General features: G+C 41.2%; 2 protein-coding genes across 12 annotated transcripts in view; one reads left to right on the top strand and one right to left on the bottom strand.

Moving 5' to 3' along the window:
• LOC106743888 (tensin-1) overlaps window positions 1-19,923 on the top strand; it is a 210,094-nt gene extending 190,171 nt beyond the window's left edge. For 7 of the 11 annotated variants that reach the window (XM_014618136.1, XM_014618135.1, XM_014618141.1 and 4 more), the window contains 11 exons: window positions 559-1,184; window positions 7,560-7,773; window positions 8,432-8,623; window positions 10,259-10,858; window positions 11,690-12,036; window positions 13,000-13,089; window positions 14,528-14,636; window positions 15,142-15,325; window positions 15,794-16,159; window positions 16,452-16,734; window positions 17,073-19,923. In XM_014618136.1, the coding sequence (XP_014473622.1) occupies window positions 559-1,184; window positions 7,560-7,773; window positions 8,432-8,623; window positions 10,259-10,858; window positions 11,690-12,036; window positions 13,000-13,089; window positions 14,528-14,636; window positions 15,142-15,325; window positions 15,794-16,159; window positions 16,452-16,734; window positions 17,073-17,232 (3,171 nt within the window). In that variant the 3' untranslated portion in view covers window positions 17,233-19,923. The remainder of the gene's footprint in view (window positions 1-558; window positions 1,185-7,559; window positions 7,774-8,431; window positions 8,624-10,258; window positions 10,859-11,689; window positions 12,037-12,999; window positions 13,090-14,527; window positions 14,637-15,141; window positions 15,326-15,793; window positions 16,160-16,451; window positions 16,735-17,072) is intronic. The other 4 variants (XM_014618138.1, XM_014618137.1, XM_014618142.1 and 1 more) reach the window with 3 other exon arrangements.
• A 503-nt stretch (window positions 19,924-20,426) lies between these two features.
• LOC106743858 (condensin complex subunit 3) lies at window positions 20,427-25,311 on the bottom strand. Its single transcript, XM_014618081.1, has 7 exons — window positions 25,096-25,311; window positions 23,997-24,793; window positions 23,074-23,605; window positions 22,689-22,991; window positions 22,265-22,612; window positions 21,666-22,178; window positions 20,427-20,674 (listed from the first exon to the last, which is right to left on the bottom strand). The coding sequence occupies exons 1-7, from the start codon at window positions 25,201-25,203 to the stop codon at window positions 20,558-20,560; spliced, it is 2,718 nt and encodes a 905-aa protein (XP_014473567.1). The 5' UTR covers window positions 25,204-25,311; the 3' UTR covers window positions 20,427-20,557.
• Between the last annotated feature and the right edge of the window lie 651 nt (window positions 25,312-25,962).

Genomic DNA, 25,962 nt, shown 5'->3' with positions numbered 1-25,962 from the left:
AGGAGAAATAGAACAGAACATTGAGAGCCTAATCGTGGCTGTTGTAACGATGTAATATTACATTTTTTTTTTAGGAGAATATAAATATTTATCGCACGTACCGGATTATTCTCCGGACAAACTTACGCGGCGAACCAACTTCCTACGTTTAACTAATAATTCTTTTAACCCTTGACAAATACTGAAAATAATGTAGTATATATTCCATCTCTCTCCTTTCTCTTTGTAACCTACAGATCCTACGCTGTAAGAAAAAATACCTAAAAAAAAATGGAAAATATTTATTTTGTGAGTACTAATAACATATTTGCCTGTATTAAAATACATATTTTTGCGCTAAAAAAAAATTTCAAGTGAGAAAATGTATATTTTCTTGAATCTGTAGTTTCATGAAAGCAATTGTTTATTTTATATATTTAAATATAAGAATTTAAATAAATATGTTATTAATACCAATCGTAGAATTTTTATTTTTTACATATTTTTTTCCCTCAGTGTATGTAGACATATTTGCTCATTTCATCAAATTTCGAACGGTATAATGAATCTTCTGTACAGTCTATGCCAGATCCTCCGACAGAGGACTACAATCGTGATCGAAGCGAAAAGGTATACATCCAGGAGACGCGCAGCTACAGCAGTCACGGCAGCAGTCATCCGACGTCTACTTATTCCACCCTGAAGGACTCGTACAGAAGCTACGGTGGTGGCAAAGAGTCGAGTCCGCCGTACAATTCGAGCAGCAGCTACAGCACCCTGAAGAACGAGTACAGAGAGTCGTCCAAGAATATCGAGCACCGATCGAGGGACGACTTCGAGTACCGCGTATCCCCTGACCGGAAAGTGCCCGAGTCCTCCAACGATTCCTACAGGAAACACGCGGACTCCTTCTCGCCGCCGGGCAACATCGACTTCATCGACGAGGATATACCGTATCACGCCAGGCAGACCAGCCAGCCGTTCTCGTACGGCGCCACCACGGATATGATAAAGCACCAGAAGCTATCGTCGCCTTCGTTGGTGAGGAAGGCGTCCGTGCGCAACGCCGCACCTGTCGTCGACTTCGAAGACATCCTTGGCGAGAATTCCAGGAGACCCATCAGCCCCCTCAGCTCCAATACTCCGGACCCGCCGCCGGAGTTTGCGAACGGGCCCATGAAGAGCGGCACGGACCACGTGGACGGGTGAGTAAACCCTGAAAAAATGTATTACAACAATATACAGGAATTACCTTTGAGATATTTATGAAAATTATATTCTGGTTAAAATTACAATTCTAAAATTAACATTAAAATTCATCATATTTTAATATATTATAATATTAATATTAAAATTAGATTCTAAAATTAAATTATTCTAAAAATAACGGTGGCAAAAGCTCCAACAGTTTGCATGAGGGGTAGATTCGCCGAGTGCTGATGGAAAATTGAGAAAGGAATCACAAAATGTTCTTTTTCTTAATATAAGAAAAGTGTCTATGTTCTAAAAGGACACTTTCGCGATTCTTCTCTTTCCTACAATGAATACACTCTCTTACAATAAATACGTAAACGAAACTTTCGACAAACCTGCTCTGATCTCTCTTACATTTTCGCTCCGCTAATTGCGTCCAAAACTCGCGTTTACGCAGCTCTATTCTCTCTCCGCGAGATCGTTAACCACCTCCTCTCACCTCTCTCTCTTTCTCTCTCCCGAAGAGTCGCTGGAAGAAATGATGTTCCCCGTGTCTCACGACACACGATGCTTATTCACTTCGCGCTGTCAACGGTCGAAAAGGCTCGTCACCGTGCACGACGGGTAAATCGCGACGTTGCGAAAGCAGAAAGATTAGGCGGTTTTCGCGGATGTCGGCTGGGAAAATCGCGCCGGAGCGAGTGGTTCGTACCTTTGGCAACGCTTCCAGACGGCCGATGTCGTCGACAGCGTGATGTCGCAATGCATCCTCCGAATCAGGCGCCGCAAAAGAGCCGCGCTCGCGCTTGAAGGAACGGGCGAGCGAGAGAAAGGGAGAAAAAGAAAGAAAGATAGAGGGAGAGAGAGAGAAAGAGAGAGAGAAAAGAGGAGGGAGAACAGAAGAGTCCACAGGTCGACCATGGACAATTAATAAATCGTCGACCCATACGCGGCCACGTCGCGATACCTCCGCCGCGAATGGTAAACGCGGTCGTCGTGAATCATTGTCGTTCGCAAAGCGCGTAAAGAAGAGACGCTTAGCTGGTCGCGAGCATTCGCGTCGATTCTGTCGCAGCCGAAAGCCGTCATCGTTGCGAGACACAAAGGGGACGTTACTCCGTTTGCATTAACTTTTTCCACGCGGATAATTAAGAGAAAAGAAGAAAACGTAACAGGCACAGTGAGAAGAGGCGAATTCGAGCGGCAACGTGTTTCGAAAGGGAATCGCTCTGGTTGCGTCGCGTCGCGTTGTAAAGGCGAACGCATCCCGTAAATGCGCGCGTCATCGTGTAACGCCATTCACCTCGAAGTCATCAATTTTTTGCACGGACCGAAGCTTTCGCGGCTCGGTGCCGCCCTGCGCATCTCGCGAATGAGATGCTGCGCGTGAATGGAAGAGAAAGCACGCGCGGTCGCGTAAAACGAGTCTGTTAACCCTGTTTGGCCTGGCGCGGCCGTAAAATAACATACCGACTTGCGGAATTCACTCTGTCATCGCGGTGTTCACGATGAGAACACGTCGAATTAAGTAAACTGATTTCGCGACATCGCCCGTGTATTCTCCCTTTGCGCGCGCCAAAATAGAATTTTTTTGCAAGTTTTCCCCGTGAAATATCCTCATTCTCGTGATAAGGGAGATCGGCCGGGAGTCTCGTATTTTAGAATTTCGAAATTACAACTTTTCGGGCAACTAATTGTTGTGACTGTGCGGGTTCATGCGTCAACGAAAAATCCGATCAAAATCATGTCGAAGTCAAGTCGAAAATTATGTGAAAATTAATGTTCGATTTTATATCTGTAAGTCCTCATCACGATATCTAGAAGATATTATGTAGATGTTGACGATCTAGTCGTTATTCAGTTTATGTCATATTCACATCAAGTCGATAGATATATATAACGATTCGACTTGGATATGATACCGACTTGATCTCGACTACATCATCAATAATCGGTCGGCACCTATATGACGTCTTCTATATATCACATAGACAGCTGCATATCGACTATACATCAACATGATGTTATCCAAATGTAGCTTCCTTTGCACATATCAATGAAAAATTAATAGTTATCAAATCGAATCCGGAAGGTCAATCATCGATTGATCAATCAAATATCGGGTCGATCATCGACTTGTGAACTCGGGTACAAATACGACATGAGAGGCAGCCTTTTTCTGTGTGTTAATCGCCCACCACGATCCTATTAACTGTGTATTTTGTTTTGCAACAACCAAAATTGTAATACAACGTGGGCCATCTTGCCCTAGTACCGGGTTCAGTTGCTCGATAACGCAGGGTAAGAAAGTCACATAAAATCGTGACAGACTATATATCCGACAGTGCTGTTACTATTGAAACTAGGTGCCGCGCTAAACGCCACGGCACTAGCCTTGAATATAGGCCAACCTTATTCTGACCGTCCATATGCTCAGTTTCAATCATTTTATGAATGAAAATTGCATTTGTTATCCGAAATAGAGTATATCATACACGCATGAGAAACTTCATTGCTACCTAGTAACACGTCGCGTAACTTCACTCATTCACGATGGAGAATATTGATACAAAAAGTTTCGAGAGTTTGGAAAATTTATTTTGCGAATGCTAAATCAGGTTTTTTTCTTTTCTTTTAATAATAACATTAACCCGATTTTAAAGACACTCAGGGAAAGTATCTATGTTATAAAAGGATCATTTTGTGACTTAATATTCACTATTTCTCTCAAGATACATACCCAGAAAAGCACATGAGCAACATACCCCTGAGGCCATTTAGCTCGATCTCCCTTATTTTCGCGCAACGCGAATATCTCCCTCGTATTTCCCACGTTACTCAACTTTCGATTTAACAAATCAGCACACGTCATTTCTGTCAATATTGTCGCCGCCGAAATTACTGTAAATTTCAATTTTACGCCATCGCGCGCGTCGTCCAGTCGCCGAAAATAAAATTCGCTTCGTGAAGCCCTCCCGATGCTCAACTTATGCCTCTCCTTTCTTTTTAACTGAAAACTGCGAAGGGAACGTATGGCTTCATAAAAAATGGTATTACGGAGGGCTGATGGTAGCTCGACGGGTTCGACGAACCAGATACCCGCGCCGTAAAATCCACGTCGTATTGCGTACCGCGAAGCTCGCCGTGAAAATAAACGCGCGACTACCCTCCGCGAACGGAACGATTTCGCGCGAGTAACCGTGAGATTTCGTGCGGATATTTATGAAGAGGAGAGGTGCGCGCGCGCGCGCGCACACCGACCGGAGAGGAAGCAGACGACGTTTACGGTCGGGGAGATCGACGGACGTTCGGCAGGTCCCCGTCGCTTTCACGAGAGTGAAAGAAACGTGACATTCCAGGCGTGAGGACACACCGGAGATATGTCCCCGCTCGTGCATCCGGAGACGACTGCTCCCGCGAAAATAAAACGGGACATTGTAACGACGTGTTACTTAATGAACACATTTCCGAGTCCCCGTTACAACATCGCGACCGGGCCGCGCTACGTCGTCGTCACGGAAAAATAAGATGGAGCCTCGGAGAAGAAGAGGAGAGTCACCTATTTCGGGGCGCCGCTCGCTCTCTGACATAATTATAAATATAGAACGGACGAGACGCGCGCTAAATCGGCCCTGCGTGAATACGTCTCACTCTCTCCGCCGCCGTCTGATTTATCTCCGCTTACTTTACCCGCGTGCGATACGTTTGAGGATGATCCATCGGTTAATGAGGCGCGAAACGCTTTCCCGCACGGCGCGAGATAAGTCCGAAATTCGCACGGCAATCGACAGCGCGCGATTTTCCGCGCGGTGTATTATCCGCGCGGAATTACATTTTGAGAAATCTTCGTAGCACTGCGCACGAGTGTCTGTTGGTGTGACATTTATGTTATTTATTGCGCCGAAAGTTTTATTTCCCGTTGCCCTTTCGTTGCATTTTCCTCCCTTATACGTTATCGCGCACATTGCGCCGGAGTACGTGTGTGTGTCCCTCTTTTTATCTCTCAGTATAACTTTTCTTCCCTCATAACTCCGGAAACACCAGAGAAACGGCACTCGGAAGCGGAAGTCATCGGAAGGCGAGGTGGGAGCACAAAACCCGCTCGTAAAGCCTCGTATAATTTTCTCCGCAAGCTCGTGCTTGTGTCGTCCTTTCCGGATGGACCATACCCACACAGAGCCAAACTTTTCTATTGCGCCCAAAAATCCTCGTCGTTCACGTAATAATATCGCTGGCGGACGTATCAACAATGTTCTATCTGTGCCAATGGCACTCTCATATATTCATAGATTAACGCGACCTCGCAAATTACTGCGCGGCAATTTCTCGTATTGTAAAATGTAGATTTGTATGCTTTCCGCGTCGCTATTTCGCTCGTTGATGTTGCTTCGATCATTATCATTTATTAAATTTAACGTGAACTTTTTTTATACATTCATAAAATTATGGATTTAACATTTAATGTCACACTTTATATTTGTAAATTTATTAAATAAAACGTTACACTTTTCTCAATTCTTCTTGTTTGTACACGTTATTTCAATATTTATTCATCGGCAGAACTTGCAACTGTAATAAATTGTCAATTGCCGTTTGGCAGAAGTTAGTTTTATTGTTGTGCCTACGAGAACGTATGTTGAATAAATCTCGAGCGAGACGCGTTAAACTTTCGCGAAACAAGCGTAGCTGTATAAACAAACCAACGAAGATAGAATAACGTCCGCTGTTATTCGTCATGAACAATGAAATGAAATTTCATTCGCCGTTCGCTTTAGTAATGCATAAACCGAGTTGAATTTTGGTTTCCAAGAAACACAAACAGATATTTCAATCAATGGCATATCTATAATAAACGTGGATACTCGCGGAAGATTCCACGAGTATCTATGTTTCCAGATCGGTCAAGGTTGATGCGAGCCGGCGGTTTCTCGACTGTTTCATATTTAATGCCTTCCAAGTGGTACTCTATATTTGTCGTCCGGGGAATTCCTGCCCGTTTACGTATAAACACGCAAATTTAAACATCACAATGTAGATTGTTTTCCTCTCAAAATAATAAGGGGAAACCGTAAGAAATTTTAGTTATTTCTCAATTAAATAATATTATTAATTTAATAATAATAATTATAAGATTAAATAATAAGAGATCATTACATAATAATAGTAATAATAATAATCATTATCATAACTTGAAAAAAACTGAAAACTTCTTTGCTTTACATTGAAAGTTTTAAAAAACTTTTCCTTTCAATTTTCCTTTCAAGAGAAAAAAAGTAAAAAAACGTAAAAAATTTTAGTTACTTCTTAATTAAAGAGTGTTATTAATTTAATAATATTATTAATTTAACATTAATAATTGAAATCAAATAATAATAGTAATAAAAGGAGCTAAAACAACAGTAACAATAACTTGACAAACTGGAAAAACATTTTCGTTCCACATTAAAAAGTTAGTTTCAAGTTAGATATAAATCATAACGTGTGCCTATTTGTGGAGCGATTATTTTTCGCAAAATTAAATCGACTTTTTACAACACACACAACGGTTGCCGAAGGGAATTCGAGAATCTAAAGAGATTCGCCTTTAAACCAACGCTCTCGCCGAACGACAAGTCCGCTCGCGCGGAGGTGCAGTTTACAACCCTCCTGGGGATTGTGCGCATTCGAGCGGGCATAAATTTCGTTATTCGAAAAAAGAAATCCTTCGTGACTTACGCTGATTGGCTACCGAGGCCGTCGTTTATTATCTCGAAGACCGGCCGGGTGCAACGCTCTCTCTCTCTCTCTCTCTCTCCGGAGCCACTAGCTGATGGCCCGGGGCGACCTCATCGATCAGGGTGTAATTATCGGCATCTATCGTGGTAGGAGGTCCAGAATCCGGCGTAGCGGAATTCCGCGAGTCTATTCGCGAGAAGGAGCCGTGTGTTCTAACGAGCCTTTGTTACCGGAGTCGCGGTTCTTGGGTTCCCTTAAGAAAGCGCGGCTTCTCGTATTTTCAACTGCTCGTCGCTCGTAACGTGATAGGTCGCTGTTGAGAGGCATGAAAGCGAAAAAGCGCCGCGACTATTCGCCATTACTCACGTCGCGCTATTGAATGTCCAGTTGCGCTCGCTAACATTGTGCCGGTCGTTAAATACCGCATCGAAAAATGCAGCCCCATCGCTAAGCGAACCGCGGCGAGTTCGCTCGATCGTCCGGTATGAACGGCTCGCAATGAGAACGATCGATCGAGGGACATTCTATTTTTTATTTGTTCTTAATAGAGTAATTCTCGTTTCTTGCCTTTGTTGCACGATACGTCCTCTCGATAGAAAAAGAAAGGGAGAGAGACAAACATCAAAGGAAACTCACGATAAGGCAATTCCATCTCTTCCGTTATCATTCAGGTTGTCGTGGCTGAGACAACAGCAGTTGAAACTTGCCGCTAGGAGAGATGAAAGGAGTCCTAGCAAGCTTTGGCGACAGGAGACCGGAAACCGTGTCATCGGCGAGCTCAGGAGCCTGCAGAGAGGGAGATTGAGACACGATGGTTACGCAAGCGATTCGGCAGTCCTCGACGACGATGACGATACGTGGACTGCAGGTTCCATTTCCGGACAGGTAAGGAAATACGTGATTGTGTCGTTTGGAGAAAAGAAATCAAATTAATATATTCTACTTTCTGATGATAAAAATAAATTTCAAATTCCTGCAGATAAATTCACATTCTTATGAATAACTAAAATAAAACAAGCAGCGAAATATATAGAATTGTAATAAATTTACAATTTAACATACGGAGAACTTCTTGACAAGATTATTAATCCTAGAATGCAAATCTAATAACAGCAAGTATCAGAATAAGTACTCGAAGGAAAATTAATGTCTTCGCGTTTGTGGTAATTGTATACAGAAAAAAGTGCCAGATTCAAGTAAATATAATTACTCCATTACTTTTTAGCGAATTTTTATTTGGATCAAGTAGATTTTACTTGAATCAAACAAATATGATTTGACCCAAGTAAAAATTTACCATAAATATTGGAGTAAATATTTACTTGAATCTAACACTTTTTCTGTGTGCGTTATTAAACTTGCGTATTTTGTTATTTCGGAAACACAATTACAACGAAATACAGCCATTCTCTTTACGACGTTAACGAACACGCTTGTAATTAAATAAACAACGCTTACTAACGAGAAAGAAAGGGAGAGAGAGAGAGAAACGAGTCGCGCATTCTAGAACTAACTTGGCTGACATTTGTCGTTTATCGATTAGCCGCCGTCGAGAGCTGTTCCGTACACGTCCGCACCAGCTAGTCCTCTACTTCCGCAGAGATCGAGCAGTCGGAAGTACAATGGCAGCATCGGGAGCGGGGTTCTCGGTAGACCGCGCGCGGAGAGTATGAACGAACGGCCGTTCGTCTCCGTGAAACGTGCTTACGAATACCGCAAGTACAGCGACAGTCAGGTAAGTACAATGATTGTACACCCAGGTGCATCCGGTGCACTTCGCTCGTTAGATTGCTGGGATCGTACGTGCCATCGTTTCGAACTATACTTTCAAACATTCCACGGTCATGATCGTTATTTCGAATTTTATAATCATTACGTTCCTTGTTCCCGAAATTTCTCGCAGCAAAATCTCACCGAAAATGATTGAACAATCATTCGAAGTGATAAATAAAAAAACCCAAACTTAGAATTGATTCTTAATTTTGAGTAATTGTTTTAATCGATTCTGAATCTTTTAGGTAACTATTCTAATTAATTCTTAATTCTGAGTAACTATTTTAATTGATCATAGAGTGAATTAGTTTCCATGATGGTGGAATATATCAAATTTGTCCTACAACTTCAAGCGAAAGAGTATTTACTCGACAATTCAGAGTGGGGAATTCGGTCTGTATGAACGAAGAGACACTCGAATTCATGTGAACCAGCTGTCATTCTACTTTTCGAGTGGAATTTCACTCGGAGAAATTTAAAGAGTATGAATTACGTACAAACTAGGTCTCGTAAAATTTCAATGATATCCGAGGGACCCGAATACCTCAAAATTGCGACATGTGTGACGAATTGAGTCTGCAACGTGATTTATTCAATTGGCGTGCAATTTTTACATTTCCCGGATATTGGAAAATTTCCAGTTCTCGTGAAACCGGCTGAAATTGCAAAGACCGAGGATAATATTGTGCATGAAATAAACAGTTATTCGCATAGAGGTAGAAACGACGGTACGGCCGATCCCGCTTTACGCCAATAAGACGGCGGCAGCACGAACGCTACAATTTAGGCCCCATAGATAACAAGCTATGGAGACTCCCCCCGACAACGCTATATCTTATAGCAATACCATATAGTTAGACTCTAAATAGCAAGAAACGGCCCTGTAAAACGTAGACCCCTAGGCGGTCGCCTGTCCGTGGTAGAAAGTCCTTTTTAACCCTTTTTCGTGCTATACTTTCGATGTATTCGCGGAATAAGAAGTCGAATAATTACATAGCGAAATAAGCGCGTTGTCGGTCTGGCAGTGTCCAATTACTATGTAATTTCAAGTCTCTAATCGCTACATAATCTCTGCCTCCAGTCGCAACGCTTTTCAATGGCGAAATTTCCATTTTTACATTAACGCGATGTGTATTAATTGCATTAACGTGACTCGCATCGGCCGAGGGATTCCGCTTCGGTGATTAATACAGCAAGATGTTATCGCCACAGGGGAAATAACTCTCCGTGACGTCATACACATCATTCGCGTGAAAAACAAAAGAAAAGGCACACGCGCGCTTTCGTGACGCTTCGATTGAAGTTATTTACGGAACACAGGATTACGTCAGATCATTTCAAAAAAAAAAAAAAAAAAGGAGGAAACGCCATCCCGTCGGTCGCGTATAATGCGGACAATTCCCGGCTGACGTGGCAGCTGCGTAACGAGCCCGCGGCGTTAACTCGTGCCATTAATTAGCCCGCGCAATTAATTAACAGCGATTTGGACTTAAAGCCGCCGGCGGAGTATAACCGAGGACACTCGGGGCATAGCACCGAAAGGATTAAACGCTCTTAGTTCGCCGGCATGTAGCATAGCGCTTGGCTTGCATTCCAGAGCCCTCCGACATCCCCCCGCTCAGCCTTAGCAGCCGCGCCACCCTTAGGGTTAGCGGCGAGCCAGCAATCGAGTTCCAGCAACAACGCCGAGAGGCAGCAGCCGCCGCGGCCGGAGTCGCGCAGCGACAGTTTCGCGCGCGCGGACGCGTTGCTGCGCGAGCACCAGCGTCAGCATCAGCTGTCCCAGCCCAGCAACAACGTCAGTAACGATCACACCGCGGAGCGGAAGCAGACGGCCTCGAGTACTCCGGAGTACGCGACGCCGAGTCGGAGCGCGCGGCCCGAGTCGAGAAGCCGCGTCGTCGCTGCTTACCAGAGCGTCAGAAGTTACAGCTCGGCCAGCAGCAACGATCAGATGGACGGCGGATTGTTGGCGGTGGTCGATCAGCCTGACCCTCTCGTGAGCCTCATTCAGTCTCTAGCCGAGATCACGCCGATTCGCGCGCCTCCCAGCACGTCTAAGACCGAGAACGAGCATCCCGCCGTCGCCGCCACCGCCGACGCACTCGCGTCCGCTCCAATGCCCGCCAGTGTGCCTAGCAATGTCATTAATAGCTCCCCTAACCAGTCGCCAAAAGCATGGCAGAATTGCACCCAGGTTTGTCTCACCCTCACACGCTCGGACTTCACCACCACCCCCTGGTAACCGTGCGTTTCATAACAAAAGCACTCGCCTTGGTCTTTTTTTTTTTCTCTTTATGATGCGCGTTGCTGATGATTCTGGATTAGTCGACGATGCAGTCGGTGAGCGACGAAATCTGTTTCTTGCAATGACAACGGAGATTGTACGTTCGTGCAAATTTATTGGGTTGTTCGACAAGCGAGGACCTCCTTGTGCGGATCTCTTTACGGAAAACTCAAAGGCGACACTCCATAGTCAGGCGCAGCTTGATTTTTCTCGCTTTTCTCGATGACCTTCTGGCCGTCGAAAAAAAATGATCATATATTATCGGATAGAGTTATGCCTAAATGTCGGCCTTAAACACCTCGCAAAAATCCGCAAGAACTTATCGAACGACCCGATGTATTGTCGTTGATAATCTTTGATCTGACGTATTTTCCCATCAATAATAGAAAATATGGGGACAGATTCGCCATGTTGCATCGCAACTATCTTATAATTCGGTATTTTATCAGAGGTAATTTATCAGAACTGTCGGTTTCTTCGATTTAATCGGACAAAATGAGCGATCGTGCGAATCGATTGTGTTTCTGTGTCGCCGCTAATTGAGAATTCAATATTAGTTTCGACGTGTCAAGCTTGCCCGATACGCCTCGCTTGGCTGGTAGCGCATAGACCGTCTTAGCAAACAACGATGTGTGTGTCTCGCACGCGACTAATCGATGTCTCTCGTAATTCCGTCACACCCCGCCGAGTGCCTTCGGACGGACGGTACGTTAGCAATAATCGCCCCCGCGAATTCCGCAGCCGCACAATGACTCGGCGTCATCATGGACCGAGAGGAGCGTCAGTCCCGGAAGCGCGGTCGTCAGCGGTGCCTCGCGGCCGCAGACGCCGGCGTTTCCGGTCCATCCGCGGACGCCGTACGTTAACAACGCCTCACCGACAGTGACGTTCGCCAGCGATCGCACCTACATGACGTCCAACAACAGCTACAACGTCAACAACAACAACAATAATGTAAATAACGAGGCTGGCGGCAACAACAACAACAACGTCGGGAGTTACGGCGCCGAACGAACGATATATATCGAGGAACGAAGAGAAGCCTCGAAGGAGACGGGGCTTCCACCCAAGAGTCCGACAACACAGCGGTAGGTTCTGTTATTGTATTGTTAATTTTCATCCTCCCACCTCGAACGTCTAATCACACGAGACCGAAGAGTACGACCCCCTCAGAAATTTTACGTTAAAGTTGAGACATTTTAGAAGGAAAAGCACCGAAACCGACGTACGTATTTTGTTTATGAACTCCAAGCCTTGGGTGTGGAAAGTATAAAATTACAATTTATGTGCATAGATTCAAATCAGCAACACAAAAATATACTTCTCTATCCAAATATATGATAGTCTTATGAAAATTATTACATATTTCCTTGCAAAGATTGATTTTTTAAGATGTTTGTGAAGATTGATCCAGTGAACAGCAACCAACAGTAACATAACATCAATGTTGCAATTTCCCACTCAATAATGTAAATACAATATAACGCACGTGTTACATAATAATTACATTGTTGAGTGGAAAATTATAACACTGATGTTATGTTGCTGATGTTAGTTGATGTTTACTGAGTGACGCTTTTAGAAACTAGACCCCAAAGTGGACATATCCCTGATACTTATAAGAAATAAAAAATAACACCGGAATTACATTATTTTGCACATTTATTATATATTCCTATATATCTGTATCAGTTTTGGCGCCTTTCTGTATTTATAGGATACGCACATGCTTGTAAAATCAACCCAGGACTTATGTCAAATGTCACCGTATGTGAATAATTTTCAATTATTTTCTGTAAACGAAATCTTACGGAAAGAGATATAAGAATTTCTGTGGATTATTCTGTGACATTCTCACATTGAATATTGGAGATTGTTTTTTATATGTGGTCGCCACAGTGATGGAATATTGTGCACACCTGACGCTTGGTGTTCGGCAAATTTTTCAAAAATGTCACGTACAAGAGCGACGCGAATGATTTACCCTCGAACACGATGGAGGACCACAGAGCGACGGTGATGATGACGCAGAATGATATTCGTGATTCTAGACGCTTGAGTTTCCCGGCAAGCGGGCCGCTTAAACAAACGCATAACAAACGATGGCCGCTCACTAATCAATCGGCGTCGTTCGACTATAGGTAATATATATACAACACACGAAGAATCGCGCGAGCTGCTGATTTCTGTTAATTGAACATGCAATTAAGCTGCGAGTTAATCACAGCGGCGAGCAGCGTTGCGATCCAAATGTGCACCGTGAATGTTTTGTGTCATGTTACTAACCGCGCGTGCCGACACGCTCGGAATGCAGCTGTGTATCATATCACACGGATGATCGATCGTTCTTCACGCTGATACGCCGTACAGAAACAAACCTCTTTAAGCAGTACTTCCCCCTCTCACATTTCAGATAACATCGTGTAACATCTGACCTCATCGTCTTTCTCTGCGTTCTTGCACACACAGCAAAATACATACTGCATTCAAGTGAATGTTATTTGTTTCAAGTGTTTCATAAGTGTACATAACCGCAAATATATATCACAAGTTCATCATAAGCATCAAATTTATTCAAAATATATTCTAATAAGTAATAATTCTAGTAAGTTTTATATTTCAATCAAAAATATTAAGTTAAAACAAACTTCGGTTTGCTTATTCCGAAATTAACTAAATTTACCTTTTCTTCGATAAAGTTTAATATAATATTAATACATAATATAATGTAAAATTCTTGAAAATAATATAAATAATAATATTCTTAAAAGGATAATAAATTCTTATTTTCAGTACGTAAAAATAAGCTTTTCTCAAATTTGTAATGAGTATATTTTAAGACTTTTTCTATATCGAGAGAAGATATTTTTCGTTGAAGGTAATTATTATTTAAAAGAAGAAAAGTAAACTGAGTGATCGCTTTCTTTTCTTAGCAGTAGAATGACATTCTTCTCTGTGCGCCATTGATGTTTCTGTTATTGCAGCGAATTGCGAACGCTCATCGTAATCCATGAGAAAAGAAATTCCACAACTTATTATGAGTGATCGATTCAATTGTTATCTCATTTTTGTACGATAGCAATGAGAAAAATTAGCACATCGTATCATACGAATGTGATGCTGAAAGTAAACCTCGGCCACGCGTGTGTGTGTGTGTTGCACCTTCGAACTAACAAGAATTCGCGCTTCCTTGCATCGTGTGCCTTAGAAACCACTTAAACGGCGAGTACACGTGTATCACAACGAAGTAGACTGACTGCAATCGCTGAGAAATCGAAATAACACCTTCGCCATCGTCATCGGGAAATCCCGAGAAGAGAGACCCCTTTTCTGTGTGCTCCATCTTCCCGCTTCTCGCCGGAGGCGACTGACCTATTTAACATTAGAGATGCTCCTTCCGCCTACCAGACTCTCCTCCGCGATTGTGTGTACCACCCTTGTTTCCGGTGTTTTCCTCACGATGTACAGCACTATATGCACGAGTCAGCCAACAAACACACACAATCTGCCTGCACGGAAAACGACGGTGCATTCTCGCGGAATATTTTCTAACATTGCGCACGGTTGCTCGTTTTGCAGCAAGGACCGACCTGTTTCTCCGGTAAGCGAATCGACGATGTCGCAGCCGCAGGCTGTTTCGCGCAGCCCTGGAACACCGACCCACGCTGAATTCGCCCAAAGCCCCAAGGTGAGTGCGATATTATTTTACATATTTCACTGCTTACGCCGCTGTACCAACATCCTCGGCCTAACCCATTACCTCCCTGCCAAAACTACAGTAAATTAATAACGAACAAACTGCAGCACATAATAAAATACTATAGCGGTAATAAAATTAATTCAAATTTAATTAATTGAAAAACTGCAGTAATAATAAAATAAGCAATAATAATAGAATAAATAACAGCAAAATAATACATGATAAATAGCAAGATAAACAAATTATAATATATTCGACATAATTTATAGTTAACTTATTTATAGATAATTGCACGAATTATAAATGATTTATAATTAAGCGTTAAAATTTTAAGCTCAACTCGGCACACTGTTTTCTCACCGTTGAATTTCCACTTTAGAGAATATTCTAAAAATATATGCGTTGATCATTAATAAAAGATAGGTCTGTCAGTCACGTCAGATATAGTATGTTACACGCGGAGAGATGTATTCGAGCGCTGTTTCTTCTGCAGAGTGCTACGTCTTACACTTCGATCAACAGCGGCGGCCAATCTTCGCCACAGGTGCAATATTATGGCTCAAGACGCTCCAGCGTCCATTCGAACACGGAGCCTCAGGAGGTAGCTGACGCTAATGTGAAATTCGTACGCGATACCAGTAGGATCTGGTACAAACCCAACATATCGCGGGAGCAAGGTAAATTCCAGGCCTGCGTATCCACATCTTTTTCTCGTTTTCTCCGTCCCAAGTTTCTCTTTTTCATTTTTATCCCGTTATTTTCATTTCGTTGGGATTTTTGCGAAGGGCGCTCAAGGTCGCTATTTTTATAATTGGACATAACTTTACTCAATAATATATTGATCGTTTTCTTCGATGACCTGCCATCGAAAGAAAACGAAAAACAATCAAGTTGTGCCTGACTATAAAAGAATCAGTTTTGAATTTTCCGTGAAAATTGCTACGATCGATCGAGAAAGCGATTATTTGAAATCACGATTGAAAATATAATGATTGCAACAATTTGCAAACTTTATATCTTTTATATTTTATATTTATATTTTATATTACACTTTATAAACCGCTTTATAATTTTTTAAATATTTAAGTAAAATTTTTTATACACGATTTTTTGTATCGAATAAAAATATGGTAAAATTTCTTTAGCAATCTCAATGCTGAAAGATGCGACACCCGGCACATTCGTGGTGCGGGACAGCAATTCGTTCCCGGGTGCCTTCGGGCTGGCCTTGAAAGTAGCGACGCCACCTCCAGGTGCGCCCAGCAGTCCACGGGACCCATCGAGCGAGCTCGTCAGGCATTTCCTGATCGAGCCCACGTCGCGCGGTGTCCGACTGAAAGGATGCGCGAACGAGCCGGTCTTTAGCTCTCTATCGGCGTTGGTTTACCAGCACAGCCTGATGGCCATGGCTCTGCCTTGCCAACTGCTGCTACCCGAGCCGGAAGCAGCCGCCAGAGCTTTAGATTCACCTGGTACTAATAGCACCCAGCAGCTTCTCGCTCAGGGAGCAGGTAACTAGTTTGCCACGAGGGAGATATTGTTGCGCAAAGCCAAATTAGGAGATTACATTAACTTTCCCGGAATCGAATTACGGCCTAAGCCTGCTCCTAGTTAATTCATTTTGCCCGCTATTCTCAATTAGAGCGATTAACTAGACAAAATGGAGGCAATCCAATTCCTACTGGATTGAAGCATTCCGTGCCTTAAGCGGAAGCTTACTTAGACGTCCCGGTTCGATTTGCGAGAATGCAGAAGTGGAAACATCCGTTTCTCTAATATCTCGAATGCGTTGCTTTTTTACAGCTTGTAACGTTTTGTACCTTTTCACAATCGACACGGAATCTTTAACCGGGCCGCAAGCCATCAAGAAAGCCATCACGAATCTATTCGAGCAGAAACCTCTGCCGATCGCTACAATCGTTCACTTCAAGGTCTCCACGCAAGGCATTACCTTGACCGACAACGCGAGAAAGTTATTCTTCCGCAGACATTACCCCACAAATAATATAAGTTACTGCGGCTTGGATACCGAGGAACGTACGTGGGAATTCGCCAGCGAAGATACTGGGAGACCTCTTAGCGCCCAGTACGTGTGTTTTTAGATGCTATATTTATTTCAATTAAAAAATAATATATTTTTGTGATGCAAGAAAGTAAAATTGAAATAAAATTGAAATTAAATTTAAAATTGAACTTGAAAATTAAATTAAATGATTTCCCGATATTCACGTGAATATATAGTAATTGAGAATTTCTGTCTTATAATTTTTCCTGGAATTGCTCAAGCCGGGGATGTGTAATCTCGAAACTATTTTTATCGCGTCGACATTTTCCATCGAGATATCCGGATAGAAGAAATTGTCAGAAATTACAATATCTGTTCTGAGTTTAAATCTGATTCGCTTATCATACTTTTCTTTGCAGTCGCTGCTTTGGTTTCGTTGCGAGAAAACCCGCTCACAAATCGGACAATCAGTGCCACGTGTTCGCCGAGCTGGAACCAGAACAACCGGCCACAGCCATCGTGAATTTCGTCAACAAGGTCATGATGGGAAATTCCATCGTCAAGGCCAACATTGTCTAAGATCCGCTAAGATCCATCACGAATGCCAAAACTAACGGGCACAAACATCATCGAGAAAGTTCCATCAGTAATGGTTCCGCCTTCAAGGTTAACACCGACACATATCCTTAGGAGAGAAAAAGAGAAAGAAGAATGCAATTACCAGTTGGAGAGCGATCGAGAGGCCGAAGATAATGGAAGGAATGATCGATATGATCGACTGACAAGATCGGTTATTCCGCCGACACGCGGAGAACGCGCGCGGATTCTTCGGAAAGATCCGACGGCTGGACGAATTAATCATTATCGTTAGCCGACTACACGTAATAGGTCTTCGTGCATTTCGTAGTGTCGAATCAGTAGAACATTCATGTTGTAAACAGTAGGGACGACATAATTATCGCGGAAACGCCGGGAAAAGATCGAGGATCGCTCTCTTCGTAAGAGAATGTGCGAAGGAGCACGAGGGGCGATGCGTGAATCGATTCCATCCTCGCGTCAATATGCAGTCAAGATGAGAAAGTTGTTGTTATGATTATCGTTACTGTTGCGATTTAACGTAGCGAATAGTAGAGTAATAAACGGAAGAAGACTCTAAGGGAGGTAAGATGGTTGTCGAATGATTGTGTCGCCGAATCGGTATTTGATTTTCACGATAACTTTTCTTCACAACGATCCAATCGTTCGCTGCGTTTCTCTCTCATTGTAACTCGTTGTTTAACGTATCTTATGAATTAGCACGCTCTTTAACCGTCTACTATTTAGCTGTATTGTCGAAGCTGCTCGAAGGGAAATCGTATTTCTTCCGATTATATCTTTGTAAAATACATTCGAACGATACTAATGTCTTCGCTCCTTTCAAGGCATTTTTCGCGCGGAACATTCACTGTGTTTTGTAATTTAGCCATCTTCCCCCGCTTAGGATACGATTGGTCGCTCGATCAGCCGCACGCGAATTTACCGATAGCTCGTAGTCATAGTTGAAGAGTATCAACCGTGCCCTTCGCACGAACTACGAAGGGCATCGTGCATTCGAAACGAGCGTATCTCGCGCGACAACTGAGTGCGACCTCCGTTTCGGAAACCATCTACGCACCGCGCACGTATAAACACAAAACATACTTATTACACTGTTACACGTACCGCACACACGTAACTATCACGCGGAAGATAACCAAGTCGGTGCTCGCGCGTTAATCGATCGGCAGAACTTCACTTATGCCTTTTAGTTTCTACAGAATTTCTCTGTTCCCGCACTTGAAGAATGTTTCTCTTGGCTTCGGAGGACTGATGACGACAAGCGGATAAAAGTCACGCAATTGCGAAATCCATGAAAAAAATGAAAGTATCACGAAAGTCGGTCTTTGAACAGGCTTGAGCGAAGTTCGAGTGACGAATAGATCGTTAAATAACGCGAGAGCATCTTAGATCCATATATTATCACGTTATACTTGAGACTCTCGAGTAATGTTTGACAGAGAATATTACGTCGTTTGCAGAGCGTATTATGTATACACGTATACATCCCACAGACATACATACGCATAAAAACGTATACACACACACAGACACACACACACATACATTAGATATCCCCGTGTCATGCCCCCTCGATGTACGAAAGGACGACGTTATAAATAACTGTAAATATGCCGTGTCGCGGGATAAAGTCGCCTTAAAAGGAGGCCTTGAGGAGACACCTTGAGGAAGATCGTCGGACTGCGCGAGCGGTCTGCGACTCACGGAAAAAGCAATGTTACGTTATAGGAGATCAGTTCGGAGAGGTTACGCAGGTGTGTGAGAGTCGAGGGAAATGCTACTCGAGGAGGAGTATGCACGTGACGAACAGCATCGCGCGTATTCTTTCGGCGAACCCGTAGATTCTTGCCATTTCGGGCTCGTGTGCCGTCGAGACCACGGTCCCCGGTGAGCCCGTCTCGACGGGCACGACGATGAGCAGTCAATTATTACGATCGAATCAATTACATTGTAATTACGACAATACGGCGGCGTGAGGAGGCCAACCGGTGCGCGGTAGCAGCCGGTCTTCCTCTCGATACCTACCGTCGATTCTTCTTCGTCTATTTTCGCGTTCTCTTCTACTTTTGTCTTCCGGACGAAGGTCGGTCGGGACTTCGGCGATTCTTCCGCTTTGCGAGCTCCTCCAACTGATTATACGAGGGAGGACTCGCGATTACGCAACGTGCTAGTCAAAATTCGTGCTGTATATTCGATGGTCAAGGAGTAGATCAACGTTGGTCCTGACGGCCCGTTCTGGGCGCCGGTTCTTGGCGACTTTTCACAACGGCGAGCGTGAGATACGTTTTATAACTCGCGCTAGGTGTGTGAGATGAACGTGGCGTGTTACCTTGAAGACGACGGGCTTGAAACGTGAGCCGCAGGTATGAACCGGAAACCGTTGAAAGGATTTAGGGCTCGCTTGAGAGACCCGACCGTGTCTTCCTTTGCGTTCTTTCTTCTCTTCGTCCCCCATCTGTCCTTTCTTCTCCGTGAATTTCCTTTCGTACGCGCCCAAATCCGACTAACAGCGTAATATTAATTTAACATTCAGTCATTATAATAATTATTATTAATATTATTATTTGTTTACGCTCTATTACTCCCCGTACGTTCACGCAATAATGTATCGTTGCGTGCCGCATGGGTACGCGCGTATAGTTGTAACAACAATAAATCCATATTCACAGTGAATCTTAGTCGCATTATTTATTCGACCATGTCGAACCACTTCTGTAATAAAGTTTCAGAAGTTTTGAAAAAGAGTTACAAGGAATAAAAAAGGAAAAGTGAGAAAAAATTTCAAATTTAAAATGTAATAAAAAATATTTTATCAACATAGAACGATTTTAGAATTGAATAATTATAAATTTAATTAAAGGAACGCAGACAGCACAAGCTTCTAAAAGATACCTTACAGTCGTCCCCAAAAGACATCCGATGTTTTCCAGACATCTTTAAGACGTCTTTTAGAAGCTTGTGCGGTCTGGGAATTTTCAAAGATATCGATGTCCAATATCAGCAACATGGAAACTCTGATAAGCTTCACGTCTGTCGTTAACATGACTCAATGTTTATGTTTGCATTGCAAGATTTTTTTTTATACGTAGAATACGTTGAATACTGCGAAGCAATCAATTTATGCAAACACATTCGGAAACATGGGAATTATAGATCTAGATTTTTTTTTACATATATAAATAACAAAATTCACATTTTTATATATCATTAATTATTCCCATTACATATTTACCGATGAGTTTGGCATTTCGTTTTTTTTATTCTTTAGTTACTATTAAAATATAATGAACGTTTATCGATATTATGATTAATTCTCGTGTTCACTCTGGGCACTTGTATCGACCTCCATTGCTTCAGATGGGGTTTCCAAACTTTTCTTGAACTCTCGAATGTACTTGAGTAATCGTTTGTCAGAATCTTTTATCTGTTAGAGATATAAGTGTAAATTAGAATTAACATATATGCAGTAAATATCATTATTTTAATTCGATGCTAATATTTTAAATAGCAAAATTAATTTGTTGCTCTAATTCCACTTAGTATATTTAATTTTTCGAGTAGAATTTATATACAGGATGCTCATCAATAGTAATGGAAAAAGTTCCAGATATAATGAATCAGTTTGTAAATGGCCATAAAAATTTCGAAATAATAAAAATTTCGAAATAAAAAATTACAAACAATAAAAATTCGTAACAATAAAAATTTCGAGAGTTATTTTTCTGCAAAATAATCTACAAAATAAGGTTAATTCAGAAATATATTGTAAAACGGTGTTCTTTGAGTAAAAAATGCACAATATGGTGTTTATCGTATAACAGTATTTATGATTTTTTTTCACCAGTTATGATTGGACAGCAAAATGTTCTAGAGGGCTATTCAACAATTACATCACATTACGAAGGAAAAGATCTACTTCCTGTACTTGACTTGTAATAAGCAAAACCTTTTTGTTAGTAACTTAAAAAATAAGTTTCAGGCAAAATTTTGCAAGATGAGATGTCTCAGAATTTAATGTCTAAGGATTTTATATTTTCAAGGATAAAAGGTTGTTATTTTGCAGAATCGATCAAAAGCAACAAGGTGACCTTAATTTTTTTACAAAAAAAAAAAGACCACTTTCGAAAGTTTTGTTTGTTGCATCTAATTGCGTTTATAAATTGATTAATTGAATTTAGAACTTTTTGCTCTTTAATCATTATAATTGGTGAAAAATGTTGGGCATTGTTACGATGAACAATTTGTATCCAAAGGACACCACCTCGTATGAATTACATATCTCTGAATTACTATTTAGAAATATAGCAACATTTTTATTAGATAAGCGATATGTAATAATTACTAACAATAACTTCGTAATTCACAATCATCAAAAAGATTCGATGATACGAAAAACGCTACAAGTAATGACATACCGTATCTGTAACTTTTTCGATGGCTTCCAGCAGATTCTCCTTCGACGGATCGTCCTCGATTTTTATATGCAAAATCGTCAAAGATTTGATGAGAGTCTCCTGATCTATATTGCTGGCAGGATTCAAGATTTCAGCTAATATATCGAACGCCAGATTATTCTGCGTGTAGAACGTTTGTTCGCCGGACTTCTGGCAGCTTCGTCTGATTAAACTCAGTATAAATCTGGACACGTGATATACATCGACCTCTTGCAGAGGACTGATCTCGGGCGCGTTACAAAGAACTCGCAAAGTCGGGAAGTACGCATTCTCGAGCATCTCCAGCGCATCGGGCACACGCACCACAAAGTGATCGAAAAAAGCGCATAGACACTGCCGTAGATAAATGTCATCGGCATTAGCTGGATTATAACATAAAATTATCAAGCGCGATACCAAGTTACTGCTATTGATCCGTCGATTGAGCAGTAGTTTGCAGAGACCTTCCGCGGCGATGGTGCGTAGTTCTTGATTCTACAAATTTTCCAAGGATAAGATTATCGAGTGAAAAATTTCTTATGCGATTATAACAAAATTCAACTAAGCTAATGTTACTATACCACGTTGTCTAGCAATCCTGTTAATATCTTGACGAAATTGCAACTGCTCTCCTCTGTTTCACTTCGTTCGTTGTTCAAAGAGACGATACTGTCCTCGTGTGTATACAGCGTGCGGGTCTTCTGAACTTTATCCTCAGAGTCCTGCAAGATTTGGAAATACTCCAAACCGTAAAGGAGCAAGAGATCGAATATCCCCTTCAAAGCAATTATCCATATGTCTGGATTCTCTTGCTCTGCGGAGAACTGATAGAAGAATATCATGATATGTTTCTTCGCCATTTCTTTGTCTAAAATGCAGTACAGACCTAACGCCTTTAGTGCTAACACATGTACATTATCGTCGGGATGCTGAAAAGACAATTTACCGCGTTAAATAATTATATATAAAAAAAAGGATCGAAAGACGATTCATGTATTCACTTACATCAAGGCTGTCCAACACGATGGACATCATAGTCCTGAGTGTAGGTGTCAATGCGCGAATGGACTGAACTTGCATCGCGGCGCACAAAATGCCGAGGCACTTCGTCATCGTTACTGCATCGTTCTTCTCGTCGCGAATATCGTCGGTTATTATTGCCTCAGGGACCTTAGACAGTTGGCTTATCTTCTCTTTCACGATTTTAATCTGTTCTTTTATGATGTCTGCTTTCAAATAGTCCTCCTTCTTAACTGTTTCATACAATTCCTCCTCGAGCTCTAACAAGTCGACCTTCAATTGCGCTTTCTAGAAGCGAGCGAAGAAAAGGAAATTAGACGAATTTATCTGTACAGCAATGTCGAATTCATCAGCAAGCTTTTACACACACCTGCACCTCATTATTCTGTTGGTCTTCGAAAACCTGTTGAGTGGGCACACTTGCCTTCAAAGGTAGTCTGATCTCGCTAATAATGTTAGCTACTAAATCCAACATACTACTGATATTCGGCACTACCTTACCCAGGTAACACACTGTACATTCAATTATCTCATTGGAGCAATGATCGCTCATAAGAGTGTCCGTTATCACTTCCTGTAGATTCTTCCTTCCTACTTCGTCCGAAAGATCATACTTTTCAGCTATCTTGAAGAGTTGTAGAAGGATAAATTTATGACACTGCTTTTCCCATTCTTCGTATTGCTTTGACGATATAAAAATGATAAATTCGCGTATGTAGTTACAAAAACCGGATAATTCTGGGATGATTAAATCTAATTCTTCCATATACGACGATTGATAGAAATGATCTATCACACACTTCCAATATAAGACATTTTCGTTCGACAAAGTGGTCAGAGGAATTAATCTTGTATTTTTATCTACTGGTACTTGCTCTAACAAGGTTTTCGAATCAGCGTTTCTGAAAAATAATAATATTTAATAGATATAGAATTTTAATTAACAATACCGATTGCTAGACATCTGAATATTTGCTTATTAAACTGGATGTTCGAGTTTTTCGAGTACTTCCTGGATACTTGGTTATTTGAAAAATTACAGGAATATCATATAGAGCAGGTAGTCTTTTGGAAAAATAAAGAAAAACATACGAAATAAAATCAACTAGTGCAAAAGCAACTATTACAATAATTAATAACAATTGACGAATAAATATTAACAGATTATTACTTGCAATTTTCAAATATCCAACTAGCAAGTTCACATGAATGTGAATACCAGATATTTAGCGTCAATTTTAACATATAGAATTTTCCTTCATTAGTTTTACTTAATCTTTTTATAATACTTACGTAAATAATGTTTGTAAAGCTAGAGCTGCAGTTTCTGTTCCTATTCCAGCATCCAGTGCATGTATAAGATTTATATATTCTCCTTTATAGTATCGTAACCACATTGGTAATAAAACCTTGCATACACATGCTTTGACACTTTCCGATCTGTCTTTGAGACCATCTTTTAGCAAGCGTTCTCTTTGTTCAATTGTTAAGGAACGCACTGTAATTTTGCTGATAAATTCATATGCCATCTTGCGCACAGAATCATCAATATCACGTGTTCTTTTCAATGCAGCTTGCAAGGTTCTCTGATTCTTGCCTATAGTCGCAAGAACCGCTCTACGAACTTCAGCCTTTGGATCTTTAGATAGATGAAACAGATACATCCTTATTATAGGACACTCATCATCAGATGGATCTTGTAGTCTATGCAAGGCAAAAACAGCTTGTGCTCTAACTTTAGGAGATTTGTCCAGTAGTCGATCCATCATGCTGACTGTAATTTGATCACACAAGCTGTCGTCCATGAAAGCATTATCACCCATCGAGTTTAAGAGCATATTTAAAAAATGACATATGCGATATCTTACTGCCTTGTCTTTAGCATTATGACTTGACAAAAGGAATGTAAACAATTTGTTGAGAAATGGAGACATTGATTCTGTAGTTTCGTTCTCTGCGCACGAATAAAATCTCATGGAAAATTTGGCACAAAATTCCAATGTATTTATAATACGTGGATGCTGTTGAGCCATTGTGAGAGGTACTTTCAGGCACGAGAGGAAACATTCCCAGAATACATCTAATTTAGTCTAAAAGAATAATAAGATGGTACAAGTCAAATTTAGTTGAAAATATTATTAATATTTGTTTTCATAAAATATGTACTGGAGCAAGACGGGAAGTTGGTTTGCACCACTATATGTATGCTCCCTCTTTTCTCCGAGTGAATTTTGTAAAGCGTTATAAATACTTGTAAAGCATTATAATGTACATATAAAATATTTATATAGAATTACTTCAATGACAACTATATATTTTGAAAAGAAGGAAAAGAAGAAAATTAGAATTATAAAATTCACTTCATGAAGAACGCAATGTAATTCTGACTTACTTTGTCATATAGTTTATTAAGTTTCTTCATATATCGTGAGTGGTCCGTTTTGTTAAACTGTACATTGAAGAATATTTTTTTCATACTATTCTCTAACGCACATGCCATAATTGTTTTTAATATAGAAATAAGTAGTTTAATACAGAATATACAATTGTGTAGAACATTTCATGCACAGCCGTGACTACCGTACGTTGAAGTTTTAAACCGACGTTAACAAAGACGCGCTGGGTGCGTTCGGGAAGACACAATTAGCGTTATAAACGCACGCTACTAGGTTGCGTTCGGGAATTACACAAGTGGTGTGTTTTCGTGGTTGCGAATGGTTGATGTCTAGTGGTGCGCACATAGTTTCCAATAGAAGAATTTTCTAGAGAAAGACCAAAATACTGCTAGCTAGGAATCCTAAAAAGTGAAATTTACTGGATATCGGATTGTTGTACAGTCAGAATATTTGTGATTTTTTTTGATAAATTTCGGAACGCATCCTTTGTCCAAATAGAATTTATTGCTTAGTTATTTTAAGCCCTGCACACAATGTAAATATATTAGGAATAAATATTAAATATTAAAGTCCTGCGCACACATTGGAAATATATTAAGAATAAATATTAAATATTAAGAATAAGAGATTAGAAGAGAATTGGACGCCTTATGTTTGTTTCTACCAACATGATTTAAATCTAATCGACGGTTAACTCAACAGAATTGACCAGTCGTATTAATCAGTCAACTGGCCAATGCGAAAGAAGAACAAAGATTTCTTTATTATGATTGGTCCATTAAAAACACCCTACTCTTAAACCGATTTTCATAGTCAGATCTTATATTTTAAGACCGTTTAAATTCATCTTCAGATGCTGTATG

The sequence above is a fragment of the Dinoponera quadriceps genome, unplaced genomic scaffold (assembly GCF_001313825.1).
Source record: "Dinoponera quadriceps isolate SergipeBrazil2010 unplaced genomic scaffold, ASM131382v1 scaffold1070, whole genome shotgun sequence".
Lineage (NCBI taxonomy): Eukaryota > Metazoa > Arthropoda > Insecta > Hymenoptera > Formicidae > Dinoponera > Dinoponera quadriceps.
This window is presented reverse-complemented; position numbering and strand designations above follow the sequence as displayed.